We start from the raw sequence: 26,439 nt of genomic DNA on the forward strand, positions 1-26,439 counted from the left end.
AACCTATTGGGAGCACACCAGATGGAGAATTATATTATTTTGATTATAATATTTTTGACATGAGCAATATACTTGTACACAATTGACATATACTCAGGGTACTTGATAACTGGAGAGGAGGAAATTGCACTTCTACACATAAAAAGAACAATACGAAGAGTGATACGAAAAGAAAATGTCTTTAGGAAGTAATGGAAGCTCATTCCCATTTTGAGCTGTGAATAACTACTATAGTGTGAGCTGTTATCCACTAATATGGATTGCTGATATTCTGATCATGAAATCAATGAGAACAAAGCATGAAATGAATTAGAAAAGAAAACCTAACAAGCCAAAACAATACAAATTGATGAAATATATGACATCTGCTGAAATACCTTCTAATTAGCTACAATGTTTATGTGTTTTGAATAGAATAGAATTCTTTATTGGCCAAGTGTGATTGGAAACACAAAGAATTTGTCTTTGGTGCATATGCTCTCAGTGTACATAAAAAGAAAAAAAATATTTTCATCAAGTATCATAAGATGCAACACTTAGTGACAGTCATAGGTTACTAATAAGCAATCAAATCATATTAGGAAACAAAAAACAATATAAATTGTAAAAATAAAAGCTACAAGGTTATAGTCATAAGTGGGAGGAGATATAGTAATACAGTCTTACTAAATATTTGACACTGCTGTGGGAATTGTTTAGCAGAGTGATGGCATTCAAGGGAAAACCTGTCCTTCTAGTGTGCCATGCCTATAGCGTCGTCTTGAGGGTAGGAGTTGAAACAATTTACGCCCAGGATGTGAGGGGTATGTAGATATTTTCACAGCCCTCTTTGACTCGTGCAGTATATACCGTATTTGCCAGCGTATAAGACGACTGGGCGTATAAGACGACCCCCCAACATTTCCACTCAAAATATAGAGTTTGTTATATACTCGCCGTATAAGACTACCCCCTCTTCCGCACACCTTCCACTTTTGCACTTTTTTTTTTGAGGCACTTTTGTGCACCGTGGAAACGAATCCCGTGAAGCCGAAAGGAGCAGCCAGCCTTCAGGCCGATGTAGGCGGGCCTCCTTCTCCCAGCTCCCAAGGAAACGAGGCGCTCAGCGGCCTCCGCTCGCACCGCCCGGGCTCCGCTCAGGTATCCGGCTGGGGCTGTCAGGCGTTGTTACCGCTGGCGCGGCTCCAGTCCCGCGTTGCCTCGGGAAGGGAAAGGCAAAAAGGAAGAGCCGCGGCGCGCTTTGCAACGCAGCAGCGGCTCCTGGTTTTGCCTTTCCCTTCCCGAGGCAACGGACTGGAGCCGCTGTGGAGCCGCGCCAGTGGTAACAACTCCTGACAGCCCCAGCCGGATACCTGAGCGGAGGCGGCGTGCGAGCGAGGCCGGGCGGTAGCGGAGGCCGGGCGGGAGGCCGGGCGGTGCGAGCGGAGGCCGCTGAGCGCCTCGTTTCCTTGGGAGCTGGGAGAAGGAGGCCCGCCTACATCGACCTGAAGGCTGGCTGCTCCTTTCAGCTTCACGGGATTTGTTTCCACGGTGCGCAAAAGTGCCTCGGCCGCGGGCAGCCGCAGTGCTTCCCAATTACTATTTGCCGGCGTATAAGACGACCCGGCGTATAAGACGACCCCCCCACTTGGAGGCATGTTTTTCAGGGCAAAAAAGTTGTCTTATACGCCGGCAAATACGGTAGGTCCTTGATTGAAGGCAGATTGGTAGTAATTGTTTTTTCTGCAGTCCTAATTACTCTCTGAAGTCTGTGTCTGTCCTGTTGGGTTGCAGAACCAAACCAGACAGTTATAGAGGTGCAGATGATAGACTCGATCATTCCTCTGTAGAACTGAATCAGCAGCTCCTTGGGCCGTTTGAGCTTTATGAGCTGGCACAGAAAGAACATTCTTTTTTGATGACGTTTTTGATGTTAGGTGTCCGTTTTAAGTTTTAAATGTTACACAAGAGTCTCTTAGAAATTGGAAGGATAATCTTTGAAGTCCAATTGAATGAGTCAGGAAAAAATTCTAAGGCAGACCTTATTAATGAAGGGATGAGCTTGTTTATTATATTTAAATGTAAGTATTAATTTCTCATGTAATTTATATTATCTAACAGCACTTATTTGCATGCACCATTCTTTGGCTCCCTCAAAAAGTGCATTATCAGATTGGTCTTTATATTTAATTTTAACTCCATTTTAGTTCCATATTTTCATTGGGAATTTAACTGTTGCATTTATTAAATCAAAACCATATACTGTAGTAGCATAATGCTACATCTTGTCATTTTTAGAGCACAAAGACTTTTGAAAATAGATAACTAACTCATATACTAGATTCATTCTTTAAAATCAAAGAGTGCCTTTCTTTTAAATTATATAGAATTATCTTTTTGGCTGTACCTCAAGGTCCATTATGCCAAAGAAATTCATAAGTTAAAAAGTTCCACATTTTAGAAATATAATTCAACATCACATTGAGATCCATAAATATTTCTTCCTAAAATTGTTAACTTACATATTAATCAAATAATATAAGGTAAAGCATTTTTTCAACCTTGCAACTTTAAGATGTGCAGATTTTAATTCCCAGAATTCCACACATCATAAAGTAGCTAAGATTGAAAAAGCTAAAGCATCTTCATATTGCTAAAATCTGGTTTTCATCCATTTTATTCATCTATTTCAGGGATGTCAAACTCGCAGCCTGCGGAACGGATGCGTCACGCGCTGGCCACACCCAACCCCATTTTAGCCAAAGGAAAAAAGTCATGATACATCACATGATGAAAACGTGATGCCATGAGTTCGACATCCCTGATGTATTTTAACCTATTCCTTGTGGGAGATAATTGACCCCCCAAAAAATTTTTTATTTTTAAACCATAAGTATATTTTATGTTTTTAATAAATGAATCCATTGATTTCCCAAAATTGGATATTTCATTTCTTCCTTTCACAGATCAAATATATAAATAAAATTAACTTCCATTTAATGTCTTAACATCTTATAAAACTGAATTGTTGACTTTCAAGTTCAGCATCTCTTAGAGAAGCTAAAATCTTAGAGAAGCTATATTCTAATATTACTTATGTCCTTTTATAATGATCATATTTAGATTATTCAATGTAAAATTGATCATTGTAGGTACTTGGAGGCTGGCATATATCCAGGTCATACTGTTTAGTCAATATTTCTTTCAATTGTGGTAAATTGTCAAGTAGATACTGAAGGCAAGTCAAACTATAAAGAGAATACCGATAGTCCTCATTGTAGGTACTTGGAGGCTGGCATATATCCAGGTCATACTGTTTAGTCAATATTTCTTTCAATTGTGGTAAATTGTCAAGTAGATACTGAAGGCAAGTCAAACTATAAAGAGAATACCGATAGTCCTCATTTAGTAACCATTTGCAATTATGACAGTGATGAAAAAGTAACTTTGTCACTAATCTTCATGTTTATATGTCTGTAAAGCACAGGAAAGCTGAAGTAAGATCATAAACAATCGTAGTTTCACTTACTACTTTGCTTTTAACAATCGAGTTTTCAGTCCCAACTGTTGTCGGATATGAAGATCTCAAAATCTTTTTTAAAAAACATTAAAAATAAAGCTATTAAAAGTATTAATTCCTTGTTTAGCCCAAACATTCCAATAAAGTATTTTCCTGTTATTCTTACATCTGAGTCTCCTTACAATATCTACTTTTCTTGTGATTCAGATCAAATCATAGAAGTGTATACATCTATAACCAAATATGCCTAGCATCTTTCAGAGCAGGAAATAAAAGAGCCTGATTTAGTACAGCTTGACCCTTGTTTTGGTTACTTTATATAAAGCAGGGGTGTTAAAACTCGATTTCATTGAGGGCCGCATCAGGGTTGTGTTTGAATTTGGGGGCTGGAGTGGGTGTGGCTGGGGTAGGCGTGGCCAGCTTGACATTACTCATGTCAGGGGCAGCTGTGGCCCGAGCCTCTGCTAGAGGAAATGGGCTCCTGAGCTGTTTTCAGCTGGGACAGTCTCCTCCTACCCTCTGCCAGCAAAATGGAGTTCAGGAGGGCCATGTTTTCACTGGCAGAGGTACCACGGGCCAGTCCTTTGCTATTTCCAGGGCAGCCCCGCAGGCCATATCTAAGCACTCTGCGGGCTGGATCTGGCCCCGGGCCTTGAGTTTGACACCCCTGATGTAAAGGGAAAGGCAACTTTAAACTATACATGGCTAGCTTAGAGTGTTTGCAAAGAAGTTGAAAGAATTATATTTGGAAGGAAATGAGAGATGATAGTGGGCAGTGGCAGCTTTATGCTGGCCAGACTTTTATGGATCAGTGAAAAATTACAAACATGAGAAATAAAGTTTATTGTCCATTTATTGATTTACATCAAGGTTATAAGAGGCTTTTATTATTATTTTATTATTTATTAGGAAATTGTACATGAATATCCAAAATGAAATAAGACAATGTAGCCTAATTCTGTGTCAGCTATGATTAAAAAAACAGTTCTCCCAAATGAGGTAATGCTGAGCCTTTACTAGGCTTCTAGAAACTAGAAACTTCCATTGTTCCCCTTCTCTCTTCCACCCCTCTTTTCCCTCTCTTTCCCCTTTAAATATACACATATTGTTTTATGTTTTATTTTGCTATTTGTTATAATTGGTTGGACAATAATTATCTTAACCCAGCAAACATTAGCTGCACTTCAGTAAGTATTAGACTTAAAATAAGTTAATATAATTTTACATTCTCATTCTTTTAATATATTCTAATATTACTTATGTCCTTTTATAATGATCATATTTAGATTATTCAATGTAAAATTGATCATGGTTTTATAAGATTAATTTGTGTTTTAATTCTTGTACTCTAATTTTATGTAAATAATTTTATCTTTAGCTTATTTTATGCTATCAATACGATTTTTTTATTTCTATTTTAGTGTAATTGTTATTAGTAGTATGCTGGTCTATGACCGAAATAAAGCTGATATAGCAATAAGAGAGATAAATGATGGAAGTAAAACATCTGTGAGAATAAATTGAATGCTTAGCAGGTGGTTTAATTTTCCAGTAAGGAAAGGATGTGAAAAATAAGTGGCTTGATCATATACAAAGAAAAATGTATGACAAAACAAAAATGTGAAGGGAGAATGAATGGGTGGAGAGGAAGGAGACAACTGAGAAAGTCATGATTGAACAAAGCTGACAAAATCCTAAAGAGAAAGAGGCGAGTTGTTTAAAAAACCAAAAGGAAACATATGCTTTGATATCCTGGAAGCAAGGCTGTTTTATAAGGACAGAAAGGAATGAAAAGGTTGAGTGAAAGATTTTAACAGTTGGCAATCTGCACAGATCAGATGCATCTGAAATCATTAAGTCTATGTTCCCCAAAAGAAATATATTTACCTGGCCTTTGTAAGAGAAGGGAGCGCTTGTTGTTTCCTCAGGTGGGTATTTTGGCAACAGCTTCCTCAGCCAACTTGGTGCAAACAGAGCAACAAGCCCCTGGAAATAGTGATGGGTGCAGTGCCCTTTGATGCTGACCCTGATCAAGGTTGCTGATCCTTGTGAATGGCTTGTGATTGCTGATTGCTTATTGTACCCTATGACTAAGTGTTGTACTTTATGATTCTTGACTCATGTATCTTTTCTTTTATGTATGCTGACAGCATTTGCACCAAGACAAATTCCTTGTGTGTCTAATCACACTTGGCCAATAAAGAATTCAATTCTAATCTAATGGCATTGGTGTAAAGTAGCTTGAGTTTGATTTCTTGCTTTTATCTCTTCACATTTTTTGGGGGGGTCACTAATTGATTTTTGGTGACTGCTTTTCATATTGTTCAACTTAAAAGGGAAAAACATAACAGATAGGTATTTGCTTGTCCATTTTTTTCCTGTTTCCAGAAGCCATGCTAATAAATGTTTAACAACCAGCTCTACTTCCACCATGGGCCACAAGCTGCAAAACAGTTGATCAGCACAGTAGGCATCATGACTCAGCTGTGCTCTCAAGCAGCTCATGAAATTCCTGAAAATTTAACAATTGGTTCTCATGAGCCTGCTCCAGCATGCCACTACTTCGGATCTAGTCCTGGGTATTTCATCTCATGAGCAATAATTCCAGTCCTAATATAGTATTGTTATTCTTATCCCAGGGATGATCACCTATCCCAAGTCCTTTGTATTATTGGTCTCAACAACATCATTTCAGTCCATAATGAGATCATTTCAGTCCTGAGCTATTTATTCAAGGGCAACTTTAGCATCTCAGTCTAAAGCTTGTCTTTCACACATTTTGTGTAAAATTGCCTTTAAAAAGCAAAATTTGGCATCTCCAAATGAAATATTTAAGCCTGTTTAGAATCAGTTCTGAATCTATATTACAGTATTTTATACAGTATTGGTTGAACGAATTTTTAGCTGGCTTGGCTGAGGCTCATTTGACACTGCGGTAAAACTGGGGGTTTTTTTTAGCTGAAAATGATACAGCTCTGCAGAGCTTCTGAGGGTTTTTTTTTTGTCTTGGAAAATCTTTCCTTTCTTTGAACTGTTCTGTAGAGGTTTAGCTGGCATAGCATTATTCTGTCCTGTCAACAAAAGTGAAAATAATCATGACTGGCTTTCAGCTAGTTTGAAGGATGATGTGTGGAAATCCCCCTCAATTGGCACAAAATGCTGTAATGTAGGGTGACTGCCTTTTCTGAGAAAATTTCTTCAATAGTATGCACCCTACAGAACACTGATTTCTATTTTATTTCTACAAACAATGCAAAGTTTCAAATGTTAGTAGATTTAGAATCAACATTTATAACAGTTCTACCTTAATCCTTCACATTTGTGCTAACTAGTTGGATCCTTGACCAAAAGTTTGCTTTGTATTTAATTTCCAGTGGAATTGTAATTTGTTTCCAAATCCAGTGGAATTGATTTCAATTGGTGAATATACAGATAGCTCTTATTGAGGAATATTGTATCACATCTGTGAATGTTTGGGTGGGAATAATGAAATATGTAACTGATAAACTGGAAAGCAATGGCATATCAAAAATTATGTAACTAGAAGAGAATGGAAGGGTGTGAATTCTAAATCCTATATAAGGAAATCTGAAGATCTACAATATAGTCTACACAAACATTAAAAGTCTGCTGAGAATCATTTATTAAAATACATGAAATGCTATTTACATGTTAAAATTAATGTTAAGCTTTTCATTATTGAAAACTATTTGTAGTAATAAAACTATCTTTCTACCTGGAAATTGTTATTCTTTTTTCCGAATTAATTACTCATGAGGGTAATTAATTTCTGCTCTTGTTTAATTGTTTTACAGTAGTCACTGAAAAATATATTAAAGATTCCGTGCTACTTCAGAATATTTATGCTCTTGCAATTTCTCAAATGGAGATTCAGCAGATATAGGCAAAACAGTTGAGGGATGAAGAGAATTGACCACATCTGGAAATGTTACCCCCACACCCTATCAAGGGATTTGTTTTCTTAAAGCAAAACAGCAATCTGCATTGGAGTTCCTCCTAGTAGCAATCCAAGTGCAGATAAGTTCCAGACATTTAAGAGATTGAATTAAAAAGGAGGTTATAGAGAAACCTGCAATTTGATCCACCTTAAGAAGTTCTCAAGATCCTCATTGAGCTATAGGGGTTTAGCAGAATACAGTACTAAGTAATGAAACAATGGATTGCCTAATAGTTGATTAATAGAACATTTTGAAAAATCTCTTTGAAAACTAAATATTGAAAAAAATACAGCAATAAGTCCAAACATTTTATAGAAGAGAATCAACAATTATGACTTGAATCATAAGAAAAATGCTGGTTATTACATCATTATTGTTTCCCCAAACCTGCTTTTGAAGATTGGGGCTTCTTGAGCTAATAAAATTTATTTGATTTTCCTCCAAATAAAGATTGCCATGCTATTGTTTAGACATAATAAATTCTTTCTAACTCCAGTGATTCTGAGAGATTGGATCTTTCTCATCTTTCTGGTCATGAAAGGGTAAAGTTGAGGAAAATAAAATAATTTGTATAATGCAGCCTTCTAGGTCCTGTAAATGAAGGTGTGTAAATAATAGTCTCAATTGTTCCTCCCACCTTTGGGTTTTAAATAAATCTCATATAGTTAAGCAAAGTCAAGCTTTATTTTAACAAAACCTGAAACATAGGAAATGATTGGCAAAATAATACATGTACCATTCTCTGGAGACTATAAGATTGTTCTTCACTTAGTAGTCTCAGAAGAAGGAAATTCCCAAGAAATGTAATGAGAAAAGTAAATGTTGAGCCCAGTTTGATGTTGTAACAAAACATTTTACTTTTACAGACAGAAATAAGAGAAACTGAAGTTTCTAATACAGTCAAAATTAATTACAAATTGAACATCAGGTACCCTGAATTCCAAAGCCAAATCCTCTAGTGTTCCTTGGGTTTGTCCTGGCTTTCTTGGGATAATTCCAGACATTTATCATGGTTGTTTGGGTGAGATGAAACTCCCAATTTCTTATTCTGTGTTCCTGGAATTCCACTTTGTTTCTTTCAAGGACCCACATTTTATTTGCAGGAAAGAGGGAAGGATTGAGGAAGCCAGATTTTGGGAGTGTGGGAAGGATTGGGTGAGTGCATATTAAAGATCATATGTGAGAGATATTGATTCACATGTCTGAGCTGGCAGCTTGCAATTTGAAGCCCTGTCAGAACTGCAGGAGTGTACGTGGGTGTGCAAGCATGCACTCCAAAGCCAAATGAAAGATGTATTTCAACATAGGAGATTTTGTGAGGCTGTGAATAGTTGGAATGATCATGCAATTCTCTTTCAAGGAAGAAAGTAGTTTGCACAATCAATGGAATGTTATTGTTGATCTTAACATTTCTCCTATTGGGTTGTAATTCCACTGATTCTGTACTGCATTTACTAAGTTCACACAGCAAAGTTTTCAATGCATTATGTGATGAGAGAGTCTGATGCTGATTAGTGCTGATATGGAGTGATCGTCCCAAGGCCACCCAGCTTGATTTTGTGCCTAAGAGAAGAATAAAACCTAGGTCTCCCCACTTGTAGACCAGCAACAGTCACTGCACCATGCTGGCTCTCTCACAACCTGTGGAATGCCTGGTATTTACTTTTAGGAGACGTTTGCATGGGTTGGAAAAAGGATTATTAGCACAGCAAAAGAGCTTTGTGCATTGTGCCTTGATTTATTAAATCAACAGAGTGTGTGCAGTTATTAAATTGCATAAAATTTATATTCTGATCCTAATAAAATGTTTTTTTTTAAAGCTGCCTATATTTCACTTAGAAAGATCCTCCTTCCCCAGCCTGTTATACCAAGAAGCAAATAGAGTTTGTAGTCAGCTGGGTGTTCATGAAATAAACATATTCTGCAGTAATTATTTTAATTAATGTTAGAAGTTGCCTTATTGCTGAGCCTTTTTGAGGTATCAGATACCCTTGAAATTCTATAGTAGTGTTAGAACTTAAATCTGGTCCATATCTTATTCCAAGCCAGGAGAGAACCGCTGGGAAAAGTAAGTTTGAGACAGGCTGTAGTTAGAAAGGGTTTGTTTCTGTTTATTGGCCTGGTAACAACAGTGACAACAGCATGGGTTCCTGGGGAAGCTGGCAAGTTGGGGTTGTGAATTAGTGAGCTTTTATATAATTTCTGAGTTCTTTGTTATTGGTTTGTTGCATTTGTATGAAAATGTATTCCTTCTATGTTATTTAAATTGGATATAGATTTTAATCGTTGGTAAGGTTTGCTATTGTGACATGTGGCGTCATCTCGTTAGCATAGTCCAGAGATGTCAAATTTGATTTTATTGAGGGCCACATCAGGGTTGGGTTTGACTTTGGGGGGCTGGGGTGGGTGTGGCCAGGATGGGCATGGCCAGCTCAACGTGACTCGTGTCGAGACACCTGTGGCGGCTCAAGCGCTCTGCCAGCAAAAATCAGCTCCTGAGCTCAGTTTTTGGCTGCAATTGCCTCCTGCAACCCTCTGACAGTGAAAATGGAGCCCTCCCAAGCTCCATTTTTGCTGGCAGAGGCATCGTGGGCTGGTCCTTTGCTGTTTCCAGGGCGGCCCTGTGGACCAGATCTAAGCAACCCATGGGCCAGATCTAAGCACCCCACGGATTTCAGTACATATGTTGAAGATATCCCACAAAGTGTGTAGGCACTGAAATGTTGGTTTGCAAGGTATCTTTAGGAATCTTAGGTTGCATTAAATCATATAAGCATGCTGGAGATAAAATAGGGTGCTTTTTTTTTTTTGCACCTGTTGCACATGGGCTAAAATGTCTCAAATTTGATACGTATTTTATCTCTATTGTTAGCAGGAAATGCTGCATGAGTCACAAATACAAGTAATAGTAGTAATTGAGTCTATTCTTTCCTTATCTTACTAGAAAAAGAAATATTGGTACTTAATATGACAGATGGTTGTTTCATGTAATTTTTATTAAAAGAACTATTTACACAAGATTAAAAAAAACTGCAGAAACATAAAAGGAAAAAAACAAATATTTAATCATTTTTCTTTGCTGCCCTCCAGGTTATCTTTTTAACTTCCCAGAATGCCCAAATGTACTATTTATTTATGTGGAGCATTGTGGGAAAGTTAAAAGTTTCTGGCTATCTGGCTCCATTCTAGGCTGTTGCCACTCTCCGAGAGGAGTCCCTGCACCTTCTGATAGAAGAAAGGATCTATCAAGGAGCCTTTTGCCAGGAAGGCTTGTCTCACTTTTATCAAACTTTCTACTGGTTCTGCAAAGCACTCTGATTCCTTGTAGCAACAAGATTTTGGAGATATAGGAGCTTTCTTTCTATGGCAGTCTGCCTGGCTTATATGGTATACCTGCTTTTCTTGCGTACCTTAAGACTTAAGCTAAGGCTTGCCAATGACTTTTTCTTCTTTTTATCATCTCTGTTTTGATAAGGTAATACCTAGCAATTCCCTCAAAACTCTTATGTTTTGCTAGAGGACCGCTGTCCAATTAAAAGCTTCACATTTACATTTGAAAAATGTTCACTTGATTTTTGAGGGAGAATATCACCGAATATCTCTGATATGAGTCTATTGAAAATTTAACATAGATAGAAGACAATTCTACTCAGTGTTGTTGGACAAGAACTTGACAATTTCCATTAATTTTCTTCTCTTTCTTAGTTACAGCTCCAATATATCCTGTGGTATGTTTTTCTAAACAGTATATAACTTTTCAATGTCAGCAAAAATATAAGGTTGAAACAAAGGAGGCAGAGAAATTAATTATTTTACTCACTAATTTAACATCATCAAGACTCTCTGTACACCTAAAATCTTACTTTGAACTCAGTGGGAATTACTTGACTAAATAAACTAAAATTGCACTGTGAAAGTGGTCTATTACTTCAATATTTTATTATATGTTTTATACAATGGAATCTGATTTTTGAGAGCCATTTTGATGTAGTGGTTAAGGCATTTGCTAAAATCTGGACACTGTGAGTTCTAGCACCACCTTAGGCACAAAATCAAACTCTCGGGGCCCTAAGAAGGAAGCAATGGCAAACCACTTCTGAAAAATATTCCAAAGAAAACAGCAGGGATTTTTCCAGGAAGCTATGAGAACTGGACACAATTGAACAGAAGAAGAAGAAAAAAGTCAATACTGTACATGTAGTGGCAGACTTTAAAAATGACACCTTTTACTTTAAAATCTTAAAGGTGATTAGAATGTGTGGGGCCTTTGAGATTAGGAAAACATGTAAATAACTAGAAAAGGTAAACATGGAATTGTCATGTTGCTAGAAATAATTCTGTTAGTTAAAGATCTTTTGGGTTTCACCACATGAAAATAAAAGTGGATTACAAATCTAACAGCATAGTTGTAATTTTTAAATAATATATATAACTTGAATATACCATCTGAATAGCCTATATATATAATTTAAAAAATCATAGCCATGTTTGCATACTGTCAGATTTAGCTAGAATGAACTGTTTTAGATTTAGTAGAACTATTTGAACAGTTCCTTGTTTACTACAGATCTTCGGAAAACTTACAGATTTATTGAAATATATTCCATCAAATAGATCTTGAAAGATACTATTTATTTCATTTAATTGTTAAATATATGTCTCCCTTGAAGGAATTTATAGAATTACATGGGTCGAACAACTCTCCAATTTTTCTTTTTACTTAAAGAAAAAATAGGAACAAAAAATTATCAAAACTCTGTAGCTAGATAGTACTCTTTTTTTGTGTGACTTCAAGTAACTTATGACTCCTGGTAACAAGTCCAGACAAACCTTCTACATTCATGGATCGTAAAATAAACCTTTGAGAAATGCGATAATCCAATTCAACTCCCTCCCCATTTTCAACTTTGTTAGCATCTGAATCCATGTTGTTTGGCAAGATGATTATTTCATCCGTATTTATCTATTATTTCCCAGTCTCCCTGTTTAAAGGTCTTTTCATTAAAATCAACACCAAAATATTAAATCAAAATTAAGTATTTTATGTACCCCTTACTAATTTTTAGAACAAATGTATTGGTCAGGCAAATGTATATTTGGAGTCAGTAAATGCATTTAAGGTTTAAGTCACTATTATCAGTTTTCTGAATGTTAATATTCACATGGCTGGCTATCTGTATTATCACCTACACATTTCAATGAAATCTCTTTTTGGCCACCGATTCTATTTATTAATTTTTTGGGGGATCAATTTACTGCCTCAGGCATTTTACACAATCCAATTACTATATAGAACAAAAACAACACTGCTGCAAATATTAATTAATGCAATTTATGTAAAAGCATTACTATACTGCTGGTTCCATGCTGAATGAATTTTCCAAGGTCTCCTGGAAATGTCAGGTTCTTCACAAGCTTCTGGAAGTGCATGAGAATAGGAGTCACCTTCCTCACATATGGCAGACCTATTGGAGAACACCCACCATTCAGACCTTTAAGATTCTCAAGAAACAGCTAAATGTTGGTAAGCAGGGAGAGGGCAGGACTCAGATAGTGACCAGGGTCTGGCTAGCTAACAAGCAGGGAGCATGGGGAGGCTGCCATTGAGTTGTCAAGAGGGTTTGGCCTGGCCAGCTGAACCTGATGAACAGGAAGAGACAAAAGGCTCAGGAGCAAGTAGGCCCAGTCTGCTAAATCTGAGAAGGCTGCTATTGACCCCCTAGTAGACCACAGTTTGGGAATTGTTGGCCTGACATGTTGAATTTTAACCCAAGTACTGATCCCCTCGCTTCCTTTGAAATCAGTTGTGATTATATTCCATCAAATATTTTCAAGGAGATATTGATTAAATGCCAATAATTGCCTGGTCCCAGTTCAGCAACTTCTTGAATATTAGCCATTAATAACAGTATTGCTTTGTGCCTATTAGTGGGAATTGTTTTCCATCATTTCTGAGGAACAGTAGAAAAAAATAAGCATCTACTGTATGCCAGTTTGCAGCAAAAAATTATACTGGATTACTGACAGAGACTGTACTAAAGATAGATCATTCAAATGCAGCATGAGTAGAACAGATTACTGGAACCTAAAACTATAATCCTATTAAATAGCTGTGCTTCGAACAGCTATCTTGCAACAAAGCCATTTGTTCCTCTTAAAGTTTTTAATCAGAGGGTTTGTCTTTCAGAAAAGTTCCACACTTGTAGCTTCTTTGTTTTAATTTAAAAAATGTTACAAGGCACATGAACTCTACTCCAGCTTCTTTATCAAGCTTAATAAAGAATTAACATTTCCATAATTAAAGCCATGATTTAAAAGGCTTTTATTACTTCAGGCATGAATACAGTACATGTCAGTTTCTGGGCAGAGTGATTACTAGTAACAGGCGGATTTTCCATTCCTTAGCCTATTTTAAACATTAAAGTTGTATGTGCGGGCATTAGTATTTCATCCCAGTTTAGCCATTCTCTCTTGCAAATTCCATGGGATCTTTTCAAAATTATTTTAAATAACCCCTTTAACCCTATTTTAAATCTTTTGTTGCTTGCTTTGATCACATTTGCTGCCCTGAGTGTGAGGCAGGTTAGGGATATAAAATACTAAATGAGCCATACAACAGTTGGCAAAGTTCTGCAGTGCAAAGAACAGATGAAGAAGCTCAGGAATTGAAGGTATTCAGAAGTCTTACGGCTGGCCTCGTGGTTACATTTTTTTTGTCTCAGGTGTACAATCTCCATACTAACCTGGATTATAGCTGCATGTAAATCGGTTTGCAAAAATATGCCTGAGGTCAACATGCTAAACTCGAGTTTTCATCTTCTGCTGATCCGATTAGGAGTCATGATTGCAGGCCGTTTCTGAATGTGTCAATCGCTCTGCCCTCCTCTGCACTCTTTACTTGTTGTTCAGTAGGATTCCTATTGCAATGTTGTGCAATGGGATTGATCGGTGGCTGTATTGGTAATTCCCTGGTTCGTTTTGACCCCCTTTATCGTCCATGAATGGATAAACGGGGTTACAAAACAATGCAGGGTTGTTTGAAAGGAATTGACGATATGGAAAAACTGTTCTTAGCTTTAATAAAACTGTAGCTGCAAGAAAATTTGAGGATTGCTCCGGCAATATTTTGCTCCCAGTGCCGCAAGCCGGTGTTGTGGAAGAAATTCGAACAATTTCTGCTCTGAAAGCGATTTTTTTTTCCCGGCGGGAAAAACATTTGAGTTACACTTCTGCTTGCGAAATGGTTTTTTTTGTTTTTTTTTAAGTCGAGGGTGCCAAGAGGGTTTAAACTTTATGCAAGACAGCCCTGGAGTGCGGATAGTTTGAAAAGTGTATCGTTCTTATTTTATTATAGATAGCATCTGTCGAGTTTGTGCCAATTCTCCACCCCAAGCGAATAAGGACGGGAACGAGCAAGTAAGCAAGCAAATAATTGCTGCCGTTGTTTGCCAACAAATCACTTGCGTGGGTGCTCTTCTCAAAAAAAGCCCCGACTCTGGAGTTTCCCCTGTTGGAAAAATTCTTGGCAAGCACCTCGTGACATCTTATTAATATTACCGAAAGCGTTAGCAGACAGGAAGCAGATGCAGCAAGCTTAATGCTTGAACGCTATCCGATGACTCGGATAAGAGTCGTCTTCTCTCTCAAATTCTGGAAAGTCTTAGATTGAGTCTTAACGTGCCTTGCCGCCAGTTCCAATAAATGTGAGAAGAAATTCCCATTCCCGCCTTTTTTTTTTTTTTAACTTTTACAGACGTTTAACTGCGGGGTCAGGAAAAAGCTTGCTTTTAAAGGACTTTTTGCTTGGGGTGAAGGCATTTCCGCGATCTATTGGTGGGGGGGGGGAGCGGGTAGATTCAGCCAGAATTTGTTGGTATCAGGATTCCAGTTAAATGTACGGGGAAGTTTTCGGAAAGTCATTGCTGCGGGACCGATTGCTTCCTCCCCCCGTCCCCATCGGAAGATGGCTGTGCTGGTTCATACCTGCGGTAGATTCTTTTCTCCCTTGAGCTGCGTTTTCTGTTCTGTGTGTTGGAGGAAAGGGTCCCATACACGGAAGGACTTACTCCCCCCACAAATCTAATCTTTTACTGTGCTGTGAACTTAACACTGATCTGCGTCTCCCCACCCCGCCTTCTTTACGCACTACTGTATAGGAGTGTGTCTCCCCCCACGGAGATAAGTGTGACTTCGTTGTGGTCAGAGCTATTCAGCTAAGGTGCAAGGATGACTGTATGTTGCCACCCAATCCTCATTCTTTGCCCCTGGATCTCCGCGTTTATCCCTCGAGATTTATGCAACTGGGCGGGAGGCGCTGGATTACCCGGCGCCCTTTGGCTTCGGGAGATAAGCGCTACAAGGAGGCGAGAGCTCAGGACCTCGCGCTCCCCTTTGGCGGGAAGCGACGATGGTGCTTCTGTCCGGGGTTAGGAAAGAGGGCCGAGAAAGCCGGAGCCCCACCGCGGAGAAGCAACTGCAAGCAGGGTCGCTCGGAGTGCCGGGAGCCGAGAGTGGAAGGACTCCCGACGGTAGCTGCAGGATTGAGCCAACCATCCCCGCAGAGCGAGCGCGCAGGGAGAGCCAAGGCGAAGAGGAGGAGGAGGAGGAGGAGGAATGGGACGATAAGGAGCAGGACGAGGAGTATGAAGACTTCTCGGATCTCCCGGACACACGAAGCATCGCTTCAGACGACTCCTTCTACCCGCCCCAAGAGACCGACGACGTGGACGAATTGGAACTTTCCGACAGCAAGCAGCAGCTCAGTCTCTTCCGCGCTTGCTGTACCAACAACGCCGCCGTCGTGTGGGCTCTCATCCGGCAGGGGCTCCAAGAGGAGGACGTGAGGGAGACGGACCGCAACAAGCGGGTGAGGGCGCAGCGCCTAGCACTGCCGGGCCTGGGCGAGGGGGGAAAAGGAAAACAAACGGGTGCGGTGCTCAGGAGAGCAGGTTCATTCCCCTCCATTGATCCCCTTGTTGCCCCACACTCTTAATGTAATATAAGCCTCGAGCGTGTGAGCCACCCGAGAAGAATTAGCGATTGCTTTCTTCTTTTCCTCCCCCCTTCTTTTTTGCTCCGAGGCTAATTGGCTGCAATTAAAAAACATCACATACTAACAACTTTTTTTCTACAAATCCTTAACTCCCTGATCCCTCCTTGTAGTATATAAGTAGCCCTCGACTTGTAACAATTAGCTAGTGACCATTTAAAGTTACAGTACTGAAAAAAGATGATTTATGACCAGTTTTCACACTTAATGACTGTTGCAGCATCCCTGTGAACACAGATTAAAATTTGGACACTTGGCAGCTGGTTCATATTTATGAAAGTTGCAGTGTCCTGGAGTCATGTGGTCACCTTTTGCAATCTTCTGACAAGCAAAGTCATTGGGAAACCAGATTCACTTAACTGCAATGATTCATTTAGCAACTGTGGCAAGAAAGGTCATAAAATGGGACAAAACTCACTTAACTTGGTTAGCAATGGAAATGTTGGCCTCAGATGTGGTCGTAAGTCAAGCACTACCAGTACAACCCCTAGACTGCTTTTTCCTGGCCATTTATTTTATTGGTCCACTCCTCAAAAGCCTCTTTCATGTATTACAAGAACTGAAATAGATGAAATCATAACCAATAGCCCCTTCAGCTCCCCCTTTCCTGTATTGCATGCAGACAACTGCCTCTTCATATTTGCAGATTAATATAATATATAATACATAGAATTGTGAGTGAATTCATACAGTCGCCCAGAAATAATTCTGGGTCTTGTGAAAACAGAACAGATGAAAAGAAGTTAATCCATCCAAAAGGAAGGAGGCCAAATTCTCTATTAGGTCGGGCAACACAAAAAATTAAAAGCAAGCATATTTGAACATTATAGCATAGATAAGAATAGTCTATGATTCATCGTACAATAGTTGCTGAAATTATTTTGGTGCTGTGTTTCAACTTCCTTCAATACAGGTAATCCTCGATTTACAAACACAATTGAGCCCAAAATTTATGTTAAGTGAATCTGGCTTCCCAATTGACTTTGCTTGTCAGAAGATCACAAAAGGGATCACATGACCTTGGGACATAGCAACGGTCATATAAATATGAACTAGTTGCCAAGTATCTGAATTTTTATCAAATGATCATGGGGATACTGCAAAGATAACTGAAAAACTGTCATCAGTCAAAGTTTTAATGCAGTTGTAACTTTGATCACTAAAAGTGTTGTAAATTGATGATTATCTTTACTATTCTCAGTTTTCGGATTTTCTTACGAGTTCATCTCAATGATTCCAGTCTAGCCTCCCGACAGAAGTTTTACAAAAATAGAAGTGAAGATATTCATCTGTTTTGTTCAAGATACGGAAATCCAAGACAGGAAGATGTGATCCATCTCCTTTTAATGAAAACACCTGTTTCTCTATTCCACTCTGTTCTATCCATTGACAACCTTTTTAGCGCGCCCACTCATTCTCAACATGTTGACAGAATAATATTCTTTGCCAGGAATCAGTCCACGTAAACAAGCGAAGCCCCATCCATGGGATGCAGGCAGCACACAAAACCACCACCACCACCCCGGTCCATGGAAAAATTTCTCTCCACGAAACTAGTCTCTGATGCCCAGAAGGTTGGGAGCCACTGCTCTAGTGCCTGTCAGTCAGAAGTAGCACAAGTTGATTGTTAGTGTTCTCCATGTTTCAAGTTAGACAAAAACAAACATTGATACAGTCTAGCTTTCTATTTTTTTGGAGGGACTTTAGATTTGGAACCCTACCATTAAACCTTTCTATAGAAGAACCATGTATTTCATCTGCCCTTCAGTTCAGATTTCTCTTTGTCCCCTTGTTTACACTCTATTTTTCTTCTTTGCCTTAGGATTCTCTGTCTTTTCTGTATCTTCCCAATCTTTAGCTCCCTTCCATGTGGCTCTGCTTCCGATCTGATTGGTTACACTTTTTGCCGGTTTGTTGAAAACCATTCAGCTTCCTGAGCAAGTGAATTCCATTCTACCACATCACATCAACTAAGCTAATCAATTTAAGAGGCTTTATTATAACAGCAGTACAATATAAATGCAGCAGGATGCCCTGCATAGTGATTTTTACTCTCATAATTTTCATGTATTCTGCTCATGCTGGTAAATTACCAGTTATCATCCAATGATGCTGAAACAGCTTCTGCTATGACAGTAATATATCGAGATGTTTTCCGATGTGTACATTCAAAGCACAGAAGCCATCAATAAAATTGGTCTCTTTAAAGTCATTTTTTGCTAACTCTTCTTACATTTCGAACAAACGCTGCCTTCTCATTTTCTGAAGGTTTGTATTTTGGGAGTCAAGGCTTCGAATAAGTGAGAAGACATCTTGTTCATTTTGAGGTATTTTCAATGGAAAGATCCTGAACTTTATCTTGCCTTTCTTTTTCTTGCATTTTGAAACCATGTATTCCCTTCACAATTACTCAATCTTTTTTCCTTACAGCGAACTCTTTGTAGATTCTAAAATACAAATATGTTTTTAATGCTAATGTTAACATCCTTGCAGTTTGACAATGCTGTCTCCATTATGTGAAGCATAGCTGTCTAGCAGGACTAAGATATGACAGAGGCTATTTCCCACATTTATTAAATGTTCGAAATTACAGCGGACACCAAAAGCAAGTTAAGCCCAGTCCCAAAGTAACAGCTGCTACAGTGCCCCCATGATCATTCGCCCTTACCACCGACCACAGATATACTGCAGCGCCCCCTGCTTCTGTTTGTCCCCAGGTCCCTGTAACCATTCCCTTCCCAAAATTGCTCCCTGCTGGCCTTAGTCCTGATTCCTATTCCACCAGGCCCCACACACTCTTGCTCGCTGATCTCATTAAGGCAGCAAAATAGAGCAGTTTGTCTCGCAGCCACCATTTTGACCCTGCCCACAAGTGGGTAGGGGTGAAATGGCAGCTGCTTCTGAGTCACCATTGTGCAATCCTGGGACAAGCTGCTCCATTACGTTTTAAGTGGAGAAATGCTGATGCAGATTAACTCCCAAATAGCAACCATTGCTTCTAGGGTACATTGGAAATAAATATTTTATCACACTAGGATCAATATTTCCATTCATATTTGACAATATACAATTCTGTAATGATTTTAGTAACCCCCCCCCCCCCAAAAAAAAACCAAAACCAATTTGGGCTATAAACAAATAGATGAGGTACTTCATGTATGTGTGGGATCATATATCAAATTGTTAACTTCGGGCTCATATATTAAATTGTTACGCCATTCATCTGAAATTTTATTGTTTTTAAACTGGACTTTTAGGTTTCCTGACTGATTGGTAATAGAGAAGAAAATTTATAAAGAAATATAGGAAACATGCTGTTATATTCTACTTTTTTCAGCAAGGATTCAGTCACAAAGAAGGCCACTATAATAGCTACCCAATCATTGCCATTCTTCACATTGTTAAAATTCTTTTTATACAACCATAATTACAAAGGAAGTTGTATAGGTTGGTAGGTGGGTGAGTGGATGAATGAATTGATAGAGATATATAATTCCAGTCATTGTTTATATGTCTTTCTTATATAACTATGATTGTGTAACTATAACTATTATAAGTATATAAATGGTTACTTCATTCTACATATAATATAGCCTCCGATCTTGTAAATGTGCCTATAATGCATTGCTATCAAACCAGATCACTGTGCTCTGGATCATTATTGTTATTTAAATAGCCAGCAGAGAAATGGATCTCATTTTCTCCATAATACAATTAACCTCCACAAATAATTGTTTTTCTGTAACCAAACATCAAGCCATGTGGGCAGAAGGAGTACCTGAAGATCTTGAACCCTATTTTTGCCAGTAGAGAGGATTGCAAATCTTTGTGAGTTGCATTTTTACTAAGATGCCTTTTGTAAGAATTTGTTAGCTCTTGCCTGTAATAAAGTGTTATTGCTTAGTTTATTTTAAACCACATAATGATTTTTAGGACTTATGATGCATAAATTTACAAAAGTTCACAGAAGTGAATAAACCTTAAAGATTATGGAATATCTTTCTAAACTCTGAATGGTGAAAGCAGGCATTTGACAAGTTCTTTCTGTGTTACAACATGACTGTTTTAAAACTTATACATCCAAACTTACCTAATAAAGTTTTGACTATTCTAACATTGATTTCTAGCTTCCACTTTCTAGAAAAGTTTCAATCTAGATGCTTTATAGAGATGCTGAATTTTCCATTTTGTGTAGGCCCATATAGTTGAAATAATGCATGATCAGTTGAATGAATATATTGTAGAAATACCCTGACATCTGTGAGATCTTCTTGTAGTTACATTCAAGTATTCCTTTCTCATTCCTTTGTCAGCTGGATATGAAAAAAAGATTCTTATACTGAGTTTCTCTCTGGAGAGTTAGTATAACCATACCCTAGCTGTTACAGCATCTGGTACTTTTGTTAAATTTTTAAAGCGGAAAGATGAAAAACTAACAGAAACTAATAATGGAGAAAAAATGAGTAAAGAAAGAAAGAGAACAAAGACAAAAGTGCAGAAAGAAAAGAAAGAAAAAAAACCATAAAGAAATGGCTTCTGATTTTCCTTTACAACAGTTATAAGCATAAATTTAAATTAACCTCTTACTCTAAGGCTACAACATAACTTTTCCATTTTTCTCTTATTTATTTTGTCTAATCATCAAATCCATAGCAGGGGTGAAATTCAACCCTCCTCGGCTCGGCTCAAGAGAGGTGGTAGGGATGATTTGAATTAGTAAAAAATCACCCCGGTTGCTTTTACTATTATACCAAGCCATGCTCACAGAGCCGGTAGGGAAAATTTTTGAATTTCATCCCTGATCCATAGTATATCATAATTGTATTTTTTGCTGTTTCCTGCAAAATGTCCAAAGGGGGTTTCCAATCATTAAAATTGATAGGTTTCTTTTCTCTAATAAGAGCTATCAATTTAGCTATTGTAGCTTGATTACAGCATCTGAGAACTACATTTGATAAGTCTTGCTCTCTTCTATCTTTATGTCACCTTTCAGATTATTAAGAGTCCCCCAAATTTGCACACATTAGCGGTTTACAAACGCAAATACATTGGTACTTGTTTGCTTTAATATCTTAATGTCTGATTTTGTAACAAGCTGATTTAACAACATTTCATTCAATGAATAATTTTGTCTTTGAGGAATCAAGGAAATAAGTCTGTTCCTGCCAATGTTCTTTTATGTTGTAGTTATAAAAGGATGCCAAGGAAATTTATCTATTTATTAAGAATCTTTCTCAAAGGACCTGCTGAAATCTTTCTGGTTAACAGTTAATCTCTTTAATTTCCTATATCATTCAGACAAATTATTCTCTTGACTCCTCAAGCAACTCCCTTTTCATTATTCTGCATTTTATTTGTGTTCTTCTATATTAATTTCTTGTATTAATTTGTTTTAGAGATGTAGCTGTACATTGCAGATTTGTACAATGTTCAAATCTATATGTATTTTCTACAAAGTATATCTTCTGTATTTGATGCATGGATATCTGTAGGAAAACTCAAGGGGTAAATGATGAATATATAAGATAGATGTGATTTGCATTTTACATCAGGATATAAATATAAAAAGGGGGTTGCATTGTGACTTCATGGAGGATATTACATTTTTTTGCATCATTGCAGTTTATTCTGGATACCCTGGTTAATTTTCTCCAGGGTAATTTCTCCATACTGAATCATAGCAGTTAATATTAATTTCCTTGTTAGTAGTAGAACACCTCATGAGTGGTGATCCTGGAGAGTGATCTTGGCAAAAATGCCAAATGTCACCCTTCATCCAGAGAAAAAAAATTGTACCTGGATATGTACGCACAGAGAGACAACAGATGCGTATTGTGGAAGTATGCATCTAGAGGTACTTTTGCCTGTATCCATTCTTCCACAAAAGTTTTAGTGCCAAATAATATTTAAAAATGCTAAGATGGAACCTAGTAAGAAATAAATCATTTCAACTCTGCACACTGCACTTAATAATATTTGGAGTAGGTCATTTCAAATCAACATAACTAGCTAAAATCACAACAAATCTAGATTGTCTGAAGTCAATATGTAAATATTTTAAAGCTGTTTGTATTTAGTTCAAAGGAAATTTAGTGTTAGATACAGGTGCAACCCTTTATATAGTTTTTGTAAACACTTGTCTTTGCAGGATTTTACTATAGTTATATCAGTGGGAATAGATAGTCTATTCAATGGGAATAGACTATAGAATAGATAGTCTATTCAATGGGAATAGTCTTTTAAGAGCTGATCACTATAATGTTCTGTTTTCTTTTTTCTTAATGTAGAAAGTTTCTTAAAGAAAAAAAAAGTGTGGTAAAACTGTTTTTCACCATGAAATACATTTTCATTTTCTCTTTAACAACCCGAAGCTAAATGTAATCCTGTGAAGAATACACTAGAGAGGGAAACATACTGAAATCTCAGAGGCAAGAGTGTTTTGCACATTAGTAAGTAAACAAGAAATATAATTATAACCTGACATTTTTATCAGTGGTAGAAAACTCAGTCTTTGAATCATAATGTTAACAAAATAGGGTAAGTTATTAAAATGGAATTAAAATTCTTAATTGGGTGTATTATACACAATCCTGACCAATTTAAATTTCTACCTAGAACTATCTCATCCCTTTTGAAGATTTAGTTGTCTCAGCTACTGAATATCAGAAGCCCTAATAACACCTGTGGGATTCTGAAAGAATAAATAACATCAAGGTTTGTTATTTCTTTCATAAACCAGGCCATTTTAATATGTAATTTTGGTGTATATAAAAAAGCATTAAATTCAGTATTGAAGGCATCATTTAGAGCAATCAAAAACTTCTTATAATTGGTGAGTCTCTTGTGTAGCAATTTTTGCCCATTCGTCTAAGGAATTCAAGGCAGTATACATATTTATCTCCTACATTGATGATCTGTAAAATAAGTTAGACTGAGATAGTGATTGAATCAGAGTAATCCAGGTTTACGTAGCCAAGTGTGTACTTGAACTGGAATTCCTCAAGGCTTAATTTAGGCATTGTTCTATAACATTGATGATAGGTGGCAAAGATGTTTACAGATTAAAACAAGTAAAGTGACAATTGTATACTGTAGATTTTTTTTTCATTGAATTCCTTTTGATGTTTTTATTCAGAACCAGCAAAAAAGAACCAATACTATTATACATTATCTAATGTATTATCAACAAGCTTCTGTAATGTCTTTCTCCTTTGCTTCTTGGTATCTTGTAATATCAACATTTCAGATACTTCACAGATCATCTGTTGTTCATCTTAACAATTCATGGCCAGCTTCTGCTGTTATAGTGTTTCTGTTTTTACTTTGTTTTTTAAATGTATAGATGTGGATTTCTTGACATAGAAGATATTAATCTTCCAAAGCGTAGAGAACCATATTGTTAAAACATGAAATTTATTCATATTTAAAAGTCTGCATCTGCACAATTGTAAGCAAATTATTAATTATGCTTATTAAAGACATATGGGGGACTTCCGATGACGAGATATGGGTGAACGGAGTTGCTGAAGCTCACCCTGGATTTCATGCTATCTCCTCTTGCTGTTGGAGTCACCCTTAGGGGTGCACGCATCTTGTAGAGAAGCGTGCCAATGTGGGGAGACTCAAGTTGCGGTGTGGAAAAGGCAATTCTCATCGCGACATAGAGAAACCCTGTGGAGACCGACAACAAGAGACTGTCAGTAATGGCGGTCCTAAAGCCTTGATCGTTTCATACAAGAGGAAGCGAGTGAGTGACAGACTGTGGTGAACGAAGAGTGCGAGTGAAAGAATTTGCGATCCTGATTGAGCGTTGAATATTGGAGAATCTTAGTTGGAGCGAAGCCCAAAAACAGCGGCCAAACCAGATGCGAGTAGCGGTGAAAGCGAAAGGACTCATGAGACAGAAGAGGGTAAGGGCGTGAGCGATCGGACAGAGAACATAAGAGAATCGGAGGGATCTGAGAGACTGATAATAATTGGGGGAGAGAAAAAGAAGAAGAAAGAAAGAACAACAATTTAACCTAAGGGAACTTTGAAGGATTTGAATTGTGGACTTTGGGGAAAATTGGAAGGACGAACTTGAGATGAGGGGAGACTTGAAGTAAGGAATTAAATTACAACTTTAAATATTCCACGAATGAAACTGAATAATTTACTGGTCTGGAGCTGTAGTAAGTGGAGAAGATTTATTAAAGAAAGAGACTATTTGAATCTAAAAATTGACTTGTAAAACTTTTAAATGAAAGGAGAAACGGCTACAGCGGAAAGTGTGGTGAGAGTGAAATCAGAGACATTACTCAGCAATTCTGTGCTTCCGGTGTGCTCGGTGAAGGAATCTCGAAGAACTGAACAATCATATTAAGACACTTTAAGCTTTTAAATTTTACGGATTGCAATAATTATTTCTTGACACCAACTCAACTGATTTTTGAATGTGGTAAACGTAATTTATATATGATTTAATTGATACATTAGTAAATATTGAAGTTTATATTTGGTTATAATACACAAAAAAGGGAGGTGATAATTATTTAGGTATAGATATTTGATTATAGGCGTAGATTAGATTGAATTAAATAATTGTGATTAATTGTGATTACTGCAGATTAATTATTGTATAGCAAGGTTGATATATCTTTATTTAGATTTGCAAGTATTTGAAATATTATTTCATAACACTATTTTGAGATTTGGGATTCTATAGCACTTATAGATATACAGGACAATAGTATTTAAATTTAAATAGAGGAATTTGATACATTATTAAGATCTACAAATATCTGATTTAGAAATTAGCTGTAAAAGTGTTCTGGAGAATATATATATTGATAAGAGAAGTTAATTCTGTAACATCATATTAATTAGTGTAGTGGCCATTTATAGTTGATACTTCTCAACAGTGAATGTTAATTTGGGACAACATGTTTAATATAATACAAAAACAAAAACAAATTTTACAAGAAATGACCTCTGTCACTAACACAACGCTTAAAACTGGAAAGAAGACTTCTTCAATACAAACAACTCCAATGCCATCAACCTCACAAAAGACAATTGAAGAAACTCTACCTGGAGAAAAACAACCTACCATCACGAATGCCAATATTCAATCGACCCTTCTTACTTTACAAGAGTCCATGCTTAAGCTTCAGGAAATAAAGGTGAAAAATCACACCGAAACAAGAGCTGACACAAATGAACTAAAAGAAGAGATGGGAAACTTAAAGGCAGAAATGAAATTAGACATCTTAAAGTTGGATCAAAAAATTGAAATAATACAGCAAGCACTAGAAAGGAATGAATCAACAATAAAGGAGGTTGAGAAAAGAACGGAACAAATGGAAAAGAAGCTGGAAATGGTTGGTGAGCAATTAAGAAATGTGAGTAAAGAAATGGATGACTCCTTGGTATATCTGGAAATAGATAAGGCTGCAGCATATCTGAGATTCCAAAATATAATGGAATCTAAAGAAGAGGACTTAGAACAAGTGATGGCAGGAATATTAGCAGACTTATTGGAAAAAGATAAGGACGATATTCTGAAAGAGTTAGACGAAGTATATAGAGTGAGCAAAAATTACGCAAGACGACATAAACATCCAAAAGAGGTCCATGTGAGATTTGCCAGAAGGAAAGTTCGAGACATTATACACAAAATTTCTAGAGAAAAAATAATTACATACAAAGGAAAAGAAATCTTGGTGCTTAAACAAATCCCAAGAAGAGTGAGAGAGCAGAGGCGAGATTATAAATTCTTGGCGAACCAATTAAACCAAAAAGGTATCATATTCAGATGGCTAATCCCAGAGGGAATGCTAATCACTTGGGAAGAAAGAAAAATTAAAGTAGACTCCGTGGAAAAAGCCCAAGAATTCTATGAACAATTGATAGGCCACAAAGAATCGAGTAGTAGAGATGAATCAGAAATGAAT

At 37.3% G+C, this 26,439-nt stretch overlaps 1 protein-coding gene across 2 annotated transcripts in view; it reads left to right on the forward strand.

Moving 5' to 3' along the window:
- Nucleotides 1-15,619: 15,619 nt before the first annotated feature.
- ANKRD33B (ankyrin repeat domain 33B) overlaps nt 15,620-26,439 on the forward strand; it is a 41,534-nt gene continuing 30,714 nt past the window's right edge. The window contains exon 1 of one of the 2 annotated variants that reach the window (XM_087961136.1): nt 15,620-16,324. In XM_087961136.1, the coding sequence (XP_087817262.1) occupies nt 15,866-16,324 (459 nt within the window). In that variant the 5' untranslated portion in view covers nt 15,620-15,865. The remainder of the gene's footprint in view (nt 16,325-26,439) is intronic. The other variant, XM_026673449.2, reaches the window with a different exon arrangement.

This window comes from Notechis scutatus, chromosome 3, assembly GCF_049901735.1.
Source record: "Notechis scutatus isolate UNSWTSFEM ecotype Mainland chromosome 3, rNotScu1.2, whole genome shotgun sequence".
Taxonomy (NCBI): Eukaryota; Metazoa; Chordata; class Lepidosauria; order Squamata; family Elapidae; genus Notechis; species Notechis scutatus.